At 42.4% G+C, this 15,054-nt stretch overlaps 1 protein-coding gene across 2 annotated transcripts in view; it reads right to left on the reverse strand.

The window, feature by feature from the left end:
* Positions 1-15,054, reverse strand: part of LOC122555394 (Down syndrome cell adhesion molecule homolog) — a 662,754-nt gene that overhangs the window by 174,296 nt on the left and 473,404 nt on the right. For both annotated transcript variants that reach the window (XM_043701363.1, XM_043701364.1), the window contains exon 12: positions 3,185-3,384. In XM_043701363.1, the coding sequence (XP_043557298.1) occupies positions 3,185-3,384 (200 nt within the window). The remainder of the gene's footprint in view (positions 1-3,184; positions 3,385-15,054) is intronic.

Below are 15,054 nucleotides of genomic sequence, written 5' to 3' on the forward strand. Positions count from 1 at the left end.
AGGGTTGTTAAGAAGACATACAGTGTGTTAGCTTTTATTGGTAGAGCGATTGAGTTTCGGAACCATGATGTTATGCTGCAGCTGTACAAAACTCTGGTGTGGCCACATTTGGAGTATTGTATACAGTTCTGGTCACCGCATTATAGGAAGAATGTGGAAACTTTGGAAAGGATTCAGAGGAGATTTACTAGGATGTTGCGTGGTATGGAGGGAAGGTCTTATGAGGAAAGGCTGAGGGACTTGAGACTGTTTTTTGTTTGAGAGAAGAATGTCGAGAGGTGACTTAATTGAGACATATAAGATAATCAGAGGGTTAGATAGGTTGGACAGTGAGAATCTTTTTCCTTGGATGGCGATGGCTAGCACGAGGGGACATAGCTTTAAATTGAGGGGTGATAGATATAGGACAGATGTCAGAGGTAGGTTTTTTACTCAGAGTAGTAGGGGCATGGAATGCACTACCTGCAACTGTAGAAGACTCATCAACTTTAAGGGCATTTAAATGGTAATTGGATAGGCAGATGAATAAGAATGGAATAGTGTAGGTTAGATGGGCTTCAGATTGATTTCACAGGTCAGTGCAACATCAAGGGCTGAAGGACCTTTACTGCGCTGGAATGTTCTATGTTCATTGTCACTATGCCACTGCCTCTCCCTGAGCAGTTCAAGAAAACAGCTCCCCACCACCTTCTCTGGGTCAAGTGTAGATGACCAATGACCTAGCCAATGATGCCTCCATTCTATGAATAAAAAAAAAAAAAATTCTTGGAGTGATGCTCGCATAAACTTAACAATTAAAAATAAGAGGCTTAAAAAAAAAACACAGGTGCTTAGTGTTAGGGCATAAGTGTGGGAAAATTTAATCTACAACAAAAAAATTTGCCTTGATGTCTTGTTTTATGATTATCAATCAGGATATTATTTTGTTTCTGGAAGATAGCACTGCTGGAGATGAGGAAGGAAAGAGATCATTTTGGAATTAAATGGGTTAAGGTTTCGATGTCTTCAAACCTGCATCTCTCACCCTTGGTAAACCTTTCACCCAAAACTGTGCTGCCGTGTCCAAGCTTTCAGTCCTCACTCCTCTGCTTGCTACCCTATTTTGGCTCCTGGTTCAATGAGGACTAGATTTGAATGTAACTTTCAAATCCCTATGCGGATTCATCTCCTCCCTACTTTCTGCAAACTATTGCAATCTCCCCTCTAATTCTGTCCTCGTTTATACACCCAGAGTCTTATTTATTTAACGATTGGGCAGTCCTTTCAACTGCCCAGGAGCTAAGTTTCAGAAGTCCAGAAATGTCTCAGAACCTTAACCACTCCCTCTCTTTCCGTAAAGCTCATAATTTATGTTGTTCAGTATCAATGATGATGTTACATCAGAAATGCTTCGGATATTTTGCTACTTCACAGGCCACATAGAAATGCTGTTGTTGTTGTTGCTGAACACTCTTCCACAATGCAACGTCCCTTTTAAAACAGAATCATTTAAACTGAAAAGTTGAAAAGGGAAACAATGGTGTACACAAATGTGTGTGCCTCTGTAATAGCAAGGGTGAGGTTAGCCTTCGCAATTGACAACGCACACTGAGAACAGCACTAGGAGAAGTAGGGTCAGGAAGTTCAGAACGTTTCATATGAATTAGATACAGGGGGAAGAGCGACAAATTATTAATGTTACTGTATAATTATTATTGGAACTGTAAAAACCAATAGGTTGGGATGTTGATTTGACTTGATACCCTATAGAATCACCGAGCAGATCTGCCCGAACTGTAGCTCTCGAGGTTTTCCATCTGCAGATGATTTGTAGTTACATTTCTAATTAAGTGGCTTGTTGGGTTGAGATTCGACAGTTTGGAGATGTTGAAAGTACCAGTTGTCAGCGGTGAATAAATTCTAAAATCGGTAACCCCAAATAGCAGCAAATTAACAAATCAATAATTTAAGTTTTAGCAGTGGACCTGACAGTTCGTAAAATATATTGTATGTCCTGCAGAAACACTCAAATACAAAAGGCAAAGACTGATCACCACCAATCATATATTTTTACGATTATATATTTTTCTGGTAGACAGATGAATCACTTAGGTTCAAATATAATTTGTAACAGAGAAAGAAAAGCTGACCTTTCTCTTTGAATGGGCTCTTCAATTAAGGTATCACTTGGCAAGCCCAACCATATAGAGTGAGCTGCTAAATTCCAAACAATATAGGATTGTTCAAGGTGGTTTTGTATTGCGGATTGGATGGAGTGAGTGTTACTTGTGGATCCTAAAGGCCTAATATGCACTTAAAGGAATATTAAGACCATAAGAAGTACGAACCTGAGAAGGACACTTGGCCCCTTGAGCCTGCTTGGCAGTTCAATAGGATCATGGCTTATCTGACACTCCTCACATTCACTTTTCTGCCCTTTCCCCGTAACTCTTGATTTCCCTGACTGATCAAGCATCCATCTATCTCCGCCTTCAATGTACACAAGGACTCTGCCCTCTCAGCTCTCTGTGGTAAGGAGTTCCAAAGCCTCACAATCCTTTGAGCAAGGAAATTCAACCTCATATCATGATTAAATTGGTGCCCCTTTATTCTGAGACTATGCCATCTGGTCCAAGACTCTCCTGATGGGAAACAACCTCTCAGTCAAGCCACTTAAGAATCCTGCATATTTCAATAAAATCACCTCTCATTCTTCTCCAATGAATGGAGTCCCAACCTGTGTCGCCTTTGTTCAAAAGATAATCCCTCTAGACCAGGGATCATCATTTACACTCATTGTACCTAATCACACTGTGCCCTTGTTACAATCTACTGATGTGTCATTAATAGAGAAAAGTCTAATGAGGGTTCTGGAATAAGGCAGCTAAATATTGTTAAATTGGGACTCGTGTTGGCTAGAGAAGATGGCTGTCCTCCTTAAAACAGCTACGTTGATGGAAGATTTAATGGAGGTTTCTGAAACACAGAGGGTTTTGATGAAGTAAGTACAGAGCAACTGTTTCCACTAGCAATAGAGCCATTCACTAAGTGTCACAGCTTGGGAACAGAATGAGGCGAAAAAAATCAGTGGCCTGGTAATTGTGGTGTGGGCAGGTTCAATGAATCAACTCATCTTCATCTTCCCATCAGTCTTGTGGTGGGAAATTAAAGCAAGACTTTTTTTTTTAAGTTTCACAGTCAGTACCTGCAATGTAGAAACCACCTCATCTCCAATCTCTTTGGTGGATACAACGTAACGAAACATACGCTCTGGGTCAATGATGGTGTCTTCTTTCTCCCAGCGGACAATGATGGGCTTCTCTCCATGTGCAGTGCAGCTGACCTCTTTCTTCTGTCCCTGAGTTGCCAGGGTGGTGTTTGGGTACGATGTAATCATGGCAGGGACTGTAAATAATAAAGCAATATGTGGTCAATCTGAGTCTCATGGAGACCTGACTTAGCTTTGTAGTGTCCCTGAAGGATGCAAATATTGAGCCATGATGATGAGAAATTTGTATGTTAACTGTCATAACAACAAGCATTATTTACATTGTTTCCCAATATCAATCACACCAAGTACTTTCAAATTATTAATCTGTATTCCATCAGGAAGCACACCTGCCCCTACTATATCAACCATGATGTGGCCTAGATAATATTTAGGCATGACCCATAAGTCACAAATTAAAGTCATGCCACTCAAGTGTTAGTCAATGACCATTTCCAACAAGAGAGCATCCAATCTGTCCACCTTGACATTCAATGGTATTACTATCACTGAATCCCTGACTTTTAACTTCCTGGGTGTTATAATGGACTAGAAACTCAACAAGTCAGGAGAGTAATGGAATACTTTCCAATTGCCTGGATGGGTACAGCTCCAACACCACTTAAGAGCAGCTTGACACCATCAAAGCAGCCTACTTGATTGGCAGCTATCCAAAAACATTCAGTTACCTCCCTCCATTGATAGTCATTAGCAACAGTGTGTACTATCTACAAGACAGATTGCAGAAATTCATCAAAGATCCTCAGACAGCACCTTCCAAACTCATGACCACTTCCATCTAGAAGGTCAAGGGCAACAGATACATGGGAACACCACCACCTGCAAGTTCCCTTCCAAGCCACTCCCCATCCTGACTTGGAAATATATCAGCATTTCTTCACTATCACTGGGTTATAATCCTGGAATTTCCTACCTCAGGGCATTGTCGGTTAACGTACAGAACATTGGCTATAGCAGTTCAAGAAGGCAGCTCATCACCACCTTCTCAAGGGCAGCTAGGAATAGACAATAAATTTTAAAAAAAGAAACACAGAAGATCATGTGAGAATTTTACAAGTTCCAGGTTAGTGCATTGTGAACAATTCTGGACACCACATTTCAGGAGGATGCAGGGGCGTTAGAAAGAGTGCAGAAGACACTTATCAGTTGCTAAATGTGAGGGATTTCAATTCAGAGAACAAGTTGAAAATGTAGAACAATTATTCTTATAACAAAACAAGCTAAGAGGTCACGTAATGGAAGTTTTTATAATGATGATGGTACTTCTGATAGAAGTGGTAAGTAAAATATTTTCTCTGGAATTTGGATCATGGATTTAAAATTATTGACAAGGGATCTGAAATGGAGAGGAGGGGAATCATTTACACTCATAAAATTGTCGGTGGTGGAAAGTGATTCCATAAATCATTTTAGAAGTGATTCGAACTCGGGGATGTGGAATCTGCAGGGTTATTGACAAACAGTGGCCACATGGAATAGCATGATGGATCTTCCAACCAGCAGAGGCATGGTGGGCTGAGTGGTCTCCTTCTGTGCTTTAAGTTCTTGTAAGTCTCAGATCTATATAAATACATTAACACCTTGAAAGCAAATTATTTGGGATTTGGCAGGAAATCAAATTCTGGTAATGCAGCTCATGTTTCCTGAGCTGCAAGGGCAGTCAGCCTTGCTGTGTCAATCAATTATGGTTACATAACTCCAAACTGTGGTCTGCTTCCCTGTTGCCGTGGCAACTGTAAGGTAGCAATTGGTTTATTGATTCGTGCAGATGTTGCTATGGAAGTCGAGCAAAGAAGTTAGTTGACTATGCTAATTTGGCACATCGTGCCTTGAACTCTGGCACCTTTACCTCAAGATATCCAGCCTAGGCTGCTGGAATGAAACTTCCATCTATCTACTACTTTCCTGTTCATTCATTCAGGGATGAGGGTGTCACTGGCTGGATCAGCATTGATTGCCCTAGTTGGCCAGAGGGCAGTTTAGAGTCACCCACATTGCTGTGGATCTGGAGTCACATGCAGGCTGGCTCAGATAAACTGAGCCTGGGCCTCATAGGAACAGCACAAATCCCGATCCATTGTTATGTACAGAACTAGCCATTTCTCAAGTCACGCTCCACTTTTAAGTATGACTCATGTTGGTGGAGTCAAGAAAGCCTTTCCTGGCTCAGTGGTAAGGACAACAACACTGCACTCAGAAAAGCCCTTGATCAAGGCATGCTCAAAGTGGATTGGCTGCAATGTCAAACTTGACCTGAAAAAATACTCTCTCCCTAACCCCTCACAAAAGGGCTGAACTTCCCTCCTCCAGGATTTGGAGGACCGGAGGTGTGGGCTATATTCAAGCCCGTTCTTGGCTCTACCCTTGCCTCCTGGATCAGAACTCTTTAAGCAGTCATTGTGGGTTCTTAGTACGGTTCCTACAAGCCAAGCGGAGCCCACACAGTAATCCTGAGGGGAAAATGTGAGCGGTGGTGCAGTGATTCCAAGCAGCAAGCAAGGAAGGGAAATCGTCTGCTAAGTTGCAAAGACTCCATGAAAGCAAGACAAGCAAACAGCAGGGTATTACAAGCCTCAGATCAAAAGAACTTTCCTAGCCGCCTGAATTCTGACAGCCAGAGTAAACTAACAAGCTGTCAAGCCCATAACTACATGCTGTAGGGTTCTGAAGCTGTAATTTTGTTCAAAGCTCCGACAGTGACAGAATAGCTGCAGCGATCAGAATGCTTCTTTTCTCTTATTACACATGCCGAGACACAGGTTCACAGCCATCACCCCAAGTACTCACCAATTACCCAATTCATAGCACAGAGGACATGCGGCAAGAGGGTGGAATGCTATGTCATACTGAAACAGTGTTGCTCTTTTCGAGTGACTGTCCCTTGGATAGAATGTTAAATTTGGGATGTAGAACGCTGGGTCTATACCTCAGGCTGACGTTAAGGATCCACAAGACAAGGTGAAAAGTAAAAAAGCAAGCCTCTTGATTGATCAGGGGATCAAAAGTTGTGGGGAGAAGGCAGGACAATAGTATTGAGAAACATATCTGCCATGATCAAAAAGCAGACCACAATTGATGAGCAGAATGGCCTAATTCTATTCCTATAAATTACAATCTTATGGTCTAATAAATTGCTCTCAACCAAAATCACACAGTAAATATTTATCTCTTTCATTGATCTTTGTGGGATTTGTTTGTGATTGCAAGTATTGTATTTCAAAGTCATATAGACACAAATCGATCTTGTATCCTTTGCTCAAATCTAAACCTGGACGGTGAGTACCGATAGGTTAATCTGTCATGATGTGAGGCTGACCAAACAGTCAGCTAAGAACAGGAACTCCAGCTGAGATTTTCCTTCCACAAACCTAAATCGCAACCGTATCTTCCTCTTACATTGACCTTCTAATGACCTCTTGACTTTCTTTATGCCTATTGAGGCAACTTGTGAATGCAGGATCTCTCACGAACCTTTCAGTGAAAGTCATAGAGCTAAAAACATCAATACTTGCAATCACAAACAAATCCCTCAACGATCAATGAGAGAGATGAATAATTACTGCATGATTTTGGTTGAGAGCAATTTATTAGACCGTAAGATCATAATTTATAGGAACAGAATTAGGCCATTCTGCCCATCAATTGTGGTCTGCTTTTTCATCATGGCAGATATGTTTTTAAACACTATTATCCTGCCTTCTCCCAAAATCTTTGACCCCTTTATCAATCAAAAAGCTTGTGTCAGACATGTTAGGACACGCTTCTGGGCCAGATGGAGCTTGACCTTCTGGTCCTGAGGTAGGTGGCCTACCACTGCATCAAAGTTCAGATTCCACTAGCAGCCATGATGGGATTTGAACCTTGAACGTTACCAGGATCTCAGGATTACTCACCCACTGACAACACCATCTATTCCTACAGTATTTTGAATCAACTCATTCAGACACGGTGTACGATATTTCCTGAAATTTGAACCGAGACCCTCTAGCTCAGAGGCAGGAACATTACCACTATACTGCGAGAGGCCCCTCAGCAAGAATAATTGATTTTTAAATCAACCTATTCAAATATGTTATTTCACACCTCTGAAGCAGGTGGGACTTGCACCTAGGGCTCTTGACGCTGAGATAGGTACATAACCGCTGATTTGTTAGACTGCCAAAAATAAATTTTGTCTCAAGGATACCTGAGTCAGTCAAGGTTGATTAATTAAAGTTCAGGTTATTCTTAACCTTGATAATACAATCAATGTGCCATTAACACAAGTCAAGTCAAATTCAGCCATAGATGCAGCTTTCTTGTCAAGGTAGAAAACTGGAGAGAAGGGCAGAGTAATGAATTGGCACAGTTAGAAGGAATCGACCTATGGAGAGCAGATAATCCCTCTGCCATCTGTATTAGAGATTGATACCTAGAATAAAGATCACACATCAAAAACACACTTGAGAGCAACCTTCCTTTGGAAAAAAAAATGTATGGGGCTGAATCTTACTTGTTTTGGTGAAGTGTGTGTTGCATAAAGTTTTTTGGAGGGTTGCTTGTTTTGAGGCCTGGCATAATTTCTCGCTGTACCTTCCAAATTTATCTCATTGACTATCTACCCTGTGCCTATGATGCCGCATACCACCCAACGGCGAGAGACCACTCAGCAAGAATCAGCGATTTTTAAATCTGTTGTTAGCCCCTTTCACCATGTGCCATTCCTGGAACAACTTTGCACCAAGCGGATACCTTCCAAGGCCAGCATCTCTTGCACATGTGCCATCTTTGAAAGGCCATCAGACAAGCATTGGCAATTCAGCATTGGACCTCACCAGCATTGTAATGGCACCATGTTAATGTTGTACAGGACGCTGGTGAGGCTTCTTCTGGTGTACTGAGTGCAGTTCTGGTCACCTTGCTATAGGAAGAATACTATTAAGTTGGAGAGGGTTCAGAAAAGATTGACCAGGATGTTTCTGGGAATGGAGGGTTTAAGTTTTTAAAATAGTCTGGAAAGGCTGGGACATTTTTCACTGGAGCATAGGAGGTTGAGGGGTGACTTTACGGGGGGGTCTATGAAATCATGAGGGGTATGGATAAGGTGAAATCAAAGCTGTTTTCTCGAGGGTGGGGGAGTTCAAAACTAGGGGATTTTTTTTTAAGGTGAGAGGGCAACATTTTAAAAAGGACACAAGGGGCAACTGGTTTACACACTGAGTAGATTGTGTATGGAATGAACAGCCAGAGGAAGTGGTGGATACAAGTACAGTTACATTTAAAAGAATTTGGATAAGTTCATGAATAGGAAAGGTTTGGAGAGGTATGGAGCAAAGGCAGGCAAGTGGGATGCGTTTAGTTTTGGGAAAATTAGTCAGCATGGATTCATTGGACCGAAAGGTCTGTTTCTATGCTGCATGACTCTATAACACTCTGTCCCTATGGCTAATGGCACATGGCTAACACTCCCTTACATACAGAATCATGGGCAACAGTACATCCGGCCTGACAGGCTCAATGCATTCTACAATTGCTTTGAACAGAAGGTCAGTGAAATGGTGTTACTGATCCCAACAGCCTCAGATGTACTTTTACCCAAGGTCACCCCTACAAACGTCAGACCAGCCTTCTTGAGAGTGAAACCACAGAAAGCAACTGGCCCAGATGGAATCCCTGGCTGCCTACTCAGATCCTGCACATAGTGCTGGTGGGACTATCTGCAGACATCTTTAATCTCTCCTTACTTTGATCTGAAATCCTCACCTGCTTCAAAATGACCACCATCATCCCGGTGCCAAAGAAACATCATGCAGTGTACCTCAATGATTACCACCCAGTGGCTTTGCCCTCCGTAACTATGAAGTGCTTCGAGAGTTTAGTCATGGCTCACATCAACTCCAGCTGACCAAATTGCTTTGATCTTTTACAATTCACTCACTGGTGCAACAGATTCACGGTAGACACCATCTCCCTAACCTACACTCATCCCTGGAACATCTAGACAATGAGGATACCTACATCAGGACCCTACTTATTGGCTACAGCTCTGCCTTCAACACCATAATTCCAAACAAACTCATCTCCAAGATCTAGGTGTCGACTCCCCTCTCTGTAACTGGATCCTTGACTTCCTGATCCATTGACCACAATCAGTAGGCCGGATGGAGTCTCTGGCTGTCTACTCAGATCCTGAACATAGTGTTGGTGTGACTATCTGCACACATAAGCGCACATAGACGGCACAGTGGCTCAGTGGTTAGTACTGCTGCCTCACAGTGCCAGGGACCTGGGTTCGATTCCAGCTTTGGGCACCTGTCTGTGTGGAGTTTGCACATTCTCCCCGTGTCTGCATGGGTTTCCTCCGGGTGCTCCGGTTTCCTCCCACAATCCAAAGATGTGCAGGTCAGGTGAATTGGCCATGCTAAATTGCCCATTGTGTTCGGTGCATTAGGCAGGGGTAAATATAGGGTAGGGGAGTGAGTCTGGGTGGGCTACTCTTCAGAGGGTCAGTGTGGACTTGTTGGGCCAAAGGGCCTGTTTCCATACTGTAGGGAATTTAATCTAATCTGTGAGTCTAGACAACAACTTTGCAACCATAATTCTCAACACCAGTGCCTTGCAAGGCTGTGTACTAAGCCCCATATTATACTTATTATACATGCACGATGGGAGGGCCAAATGCTACCCCAACTCTATTTACACGTTTGGTGATGACAACCTGATGTAGATCAGATCTCAAACAATGACAAGACAGATTATAGGAAAGAGATTGAGTGCTTAATGGCAGAGTGTAAAGACAATAATCTCTCCATCAATGTCAGAAAAATGAAGGAGCTGGTCATTGACTCTGGGAAGCAGAGTGGAGGGCATGGCCCTGTCTGCATCAATGGTGCTGAGGAGGAGATGGTCGAGAGTGTCAAATTCCTAGGAGTGATGATCACCAACTATCTATCTTAGTCCACCCATGTTGACGCGATGGTCAAGAAAGCACAACAATGTCTCTACTTCCTCAGGAGACTAAGGAAATTTGATTTGTTCACAAAGGCTCTTACCAATTTTTATAGATGCACCATAGAAAGCATCGTATCTGGATGCATCACAGCTTAGTATGGCAACTACTTTGACTAAGACCGCAAGAAATTATAAAGAGTCTTGAACACAGCCCAGTCCATCACGAAAAGTAGCCTTCCATCCATTGACTCTATTTACACTTCCCACTGCCTCGGGAAAGCATCCAGCTTAATCAAAGACCCCACACACCCTGGCTGTACTATCTTCCACCCTCTTCCATCGGGCAGAAGATAAAAAACACGCACCAACAGATTTAAAAACAATTTCTTCCTCGCTGTTATCAGAATTATGAATGGACCTCTCATATATTAGAGTTGATCGTTATCTGAACCTTCTCTGTAGCTGTAACACTATATTCTGCATTCTGTTCTATTGCTCTAATGTACTATTGTAAGGTACGATTTGCCTGGATAGCAAGTAAAACATTACCTTTCACTGTATCTTGGTACATGTGACAATAATAAGTCAAATCAAACCAAAGTTAATGAAGAAAGACATCAAAAAGAAATTGCCTTCTGTGCTCTGACCCCCTTCCTGTCCTCGACCTACTGTAAACATGAAACCTATCACTGAATTCCAAACAGTCTATCATTGTACTAACATGGCAATATTGTGCAGCTTTTTCCTCTTGTTTGCAGCATCCTTGGAAGTTTCACAATTGATGGGACACTTTTCATCAGCATTCAACACCTTGGCACTCTCACACATCATACATTGAAAATGAGCAAATAAGTATTTGTAAATGAAATGTAGCTGAAATTTGCAAGCGAATGCTTCATGTATTTGCCCTTCAGTGTATGAATGTCCAGTAAAAGTGGATCCTGTATTTTAGATGATTAGATTAGATTCCTTACAGTATGGAAACAGGCCCTTCGGCCCAACAGGTCCGCATTGACCCTCCGAAGAGTAATGCACCCAGACCCATTCCCCTACATTTACCCCTGACTTATGCACCTAACACTATGGTCAATTTAGCGTGGCCAATTCACCTGATCTGCACATCTTTGGACTGTGGGAGGAAACTGGAGCACCCGGAGGAAACCCACACAGACACGGGGAGAATGTGCAAGCTCCACACAGACAGTCACCCGAGGCAGGAATCGAATCTGGGTTCCTGGCGTTGTGAGGCAGCAGTGCTGACCACTGAGCCACTGTGCTGCCATTTCTCCCATCAAACTGACATTGGCCATGCCCCCTCCCAACCGGTGCCCCAACCCCCCACCCCCACCCCCATCCCCACCCCAACCCCGGCCCCAAGCTGCGGCATTGTCCCGGCCATTCTTCGGTTGCATCCACCATCTAGAAAAGTGATAGCAAGGAACACAGCTCACGGTTGAAACTGTCAGCACTGGGCTATGGCTGGTTGCTAGGTTCCTCCCAGATCTCCCATATCCCCTTTTACATCCCGACAACCCACTTCTGCTCATTCCACCCTGCACCCTTCCCATGTGGAGACCCATGACATTGAATTTTCCCCTCCAACCATCCTCTCTGCCCCTATGACATTCCACCTAAGTAGTGACCACCCCACCCACTCCCCACCACACCCTCCAGTGGGGAGGCCATGGGTGGTGGTCAATAAATCCCTTCCTGTAAACTATCATGCCCTTTGTACAAAATCTGTGCTGCAGCCTTCTCAATGGCAGTTGTTCGTGCAACCTGCAATGCAAGTCTATAGTTCCTGAGAGGCCTCCAAATAGATTGAGGAGTGACCATGAAGGTATTGGGAAATGGCAGAAGCCAACACCCATGGATGAGAGGTAGGTGCAGCTGATGTTAGTGATCCAATGGCCCAGTCTAATGCTTTGGAGACCTCACACTGTGAAGCAAGTGGAATTTATATTCAAATAATTCACAAAACCTTAATAATCTCTGGTAATGTCACCAATAGGCTGATTGTTATAAAAACCCAACTGGTTCACTGATGTTGCTTCAGGATGGAAATCTGCCATCCTTACCCAGTAGGCTTTGGCCTACATCCACATCAATGTGATTAGCCATTAACTGGCCTCTGAAATGACTTAGCAGGCCATTCAATTTAAAGGCCATGATGGATGAGCAGCAATTTCTGGGCTTGCCAGCAGTGCCCAAATCCCATGAAAAAATATATAAAGAAGGCTTCAGGACATCAGGGGATTTACGAGTGCTGTCCAGTACTGGGCTGTTCTCCAGCCATACATAGGGAATCAGGTTCCAATATGTCAAACACAGGAAATGTTAATATAATTGTCACACGTTTGATCTTTCTGCTTAATGCACTGCATGACAAAATTGCAGATTTATCATAGTTCAAAGCAATGTTTAATATTGCAACCTATATACAAAATATATTGGTGTAGGTCTCGCTTTATGTTCTACGTTTTGTGGTTAAAGAAGGCAAAGAGATAAATCTTTAGTGTACTTCAGCATTACACTGAATGATTTGCACACTCGTCATGCTTCAAGGTGTGTTTCAGCTCCTGTTTACAATAAAAAGGGATGTGTGTAAATGTCCCTTCCAAGGGGGAATGTAAAACACTGTAATTGACATTTTGATGGCCTTAAACAAAGCTGGAATATAGAGAAGTACTGTGAATATAGCAAACGCACAAGGCGATGCATTCTGGGTTACTGCACCTTCTGATGTTATATTCACATGTGTGGGAGATGTGTAGAACTGGAACTTTTAAATAAGCAAACAAAGGTGATTAGTTGTAAGAATGTAATTCTGTTGAAGAAAAACAAAATACTCCAGAAACTATCACTGTTCGTCTCATTGGTGCAGAAGCTATCATTTCTCATAGCCCTGAGCCGCAATGAATATTTTCCAAACGCTTCAGAATATAAAACTAAGTTAAATGTGTATGACTCTCATGCTATTATCAGAGGTGCCTGCTTCTTTATGATGGCACACATATCATCCAAGCATGGAATTTTCCAACAATATTTAAATTAACAGTTCTTCGCTAAGAATTATATTGGAGATGAGTTCCCTTTTTATGCCATGTGTAATGAATCCATAAATCTGTTCTTTATAAACAATGTCTACTAAAACCATGCACAAAGGAAATCTAATTCCCCCCAACCCCGATTGCTCATAAAGGAAATATCACATTTGGGTCACAACTGGCAAATTTCCAAACATTTTGTACTTGAGCCAGTGGAAAGCACTCAGTTGCCGATTTAAAATGGAAAAAGTGAAGGGACTGAAATGCACAGGCTTACTCTTAATAGCTTCACACCAGGCCACAACTGAATTAGCAACGTGGTTCCTTAATCCAACAATGGCTCAAAATTTGTTGTTACAACAGCAGCGAGACTAATATTGATCACTGTTGTTTAAGTGCAAATGGCACAGCAACTTCAGGAAAGGTCAATCATGTGTTAAAGTGCAAAAATCCAAGAGTTGCTGTCAAAGATGTCCCATTCACTGCGAGCTTTGCCTAAGACAGACATTTTACTGTCTGGGTTAACATTAAGCAGCATGGAGTAAAGGGAAGACAAATTGGATAAAAGAGAAAAGAAAGACAGGATTAAAACAGAAAGGGAAAGTATAAGAACGTACTTTCGTTTCACAAAATTCTCTAACAATTAAAATCTGAAGAAATAACAATTCCATAGCATTTGCACACTAGATATGAATTAAACAAGCCTCAGGAAGTTAAATCAAATCATTCTGAGTCAAGAAGCAAATTACTGCAGAGAGAGTTGTAGAGTCCAACAGCACGGAGACAGGCCCTTCAGCCCAAACTGGTCCACGCCGACCAAAATGTTCATCCACACTAACCTCATTTCCCTGCATATGGCCCATATCCTTCTAAACCTTACCCATCCGTGTATTTGTTCAAGTGTTTTTTAAATGTTGCTAATGTACCCACTTCAGCCATTTCCGCTGACAACTCATTCCAAATACATATCACCCTCTGTGTAAAATTGTTGCCCCTCAGATTCCCATTTATTCTTGCCACTCTTACTTGAAACTGATGCCCTCTAGTCCTCAAATCTCCAACCCTTGGAGAAAGGCTGAGTGCATTCACTCTATCCATGCCTCTCATGATCCTGTACACTTCTATAAGATCCCCCTCAGTCTCCAGCAGATGCTGGAATCCAAACTGAAACCACAAAATGCTGGAGATCACAGTAGGTCAGGCAACGTGGAGAGAAAGCAAGCTAACATCTTGAGTCTAAATGACTCTTCATCAGAGCTGAAGTGAAATGTGGAGGGGGCAGCATTTATACTATAATGGGAATGGGGGAGTGGAGTACTGGGGGAAAAATGATGTTGATAGTTCAGATTAAATGATTGGAATATGAGAATAGCAGAACAATGGTGTATTTAACTCCTGGGCTGGAAAGAACAGACAATCCTACTGCGTGGGGAAAGGAGAGAGAGGGTGACAGAGAATGTAACAAGTAAAGCTGAAAGAAAGGGAAGGAAAGGTTTCACAATTTGAATGTGTTGAACTCAACATTGAGCCCAGAAGGTTGTAAAGTGTCTAGTTTGAAGGTGAGATGTTGCAGGCTGACCTTAGCATGATGCAATGCTCCAGTGAATCACAGGGAAAACTGGATGACCAACAAATCTTAGCAGGACTTATACACTTAATCATAAAGTCCTAAGGAGTGTTGCTGAACAAAGATACCTTGGAGTGCAGGTTCATAGCTCCTTGAAAGTGGAGTCGCAGGTAGATCGTATAGTGAAGAAGGCATTTGGTATGCTTTCCTTTATTGGTCAGAGTATTGAGTACAGGAGTTGG

This window comes from Chiloscyllium plagiosum, chromosome 12, assembly GCF_004010195.1.
Source record: "Chiloscyllium plagiosum isolate BGI_BamShark_2017 chromosome 12, ASM401019v2, whole genome shotgun sequence".
NCBI classification, from domain to species: Eukaryota; Metazoa; Chordata; class Chondrichthyes; order Orectolobiformes; family Hemiscylliidae; genus Chiloscyllium; species Chiloscyllium plagiosum.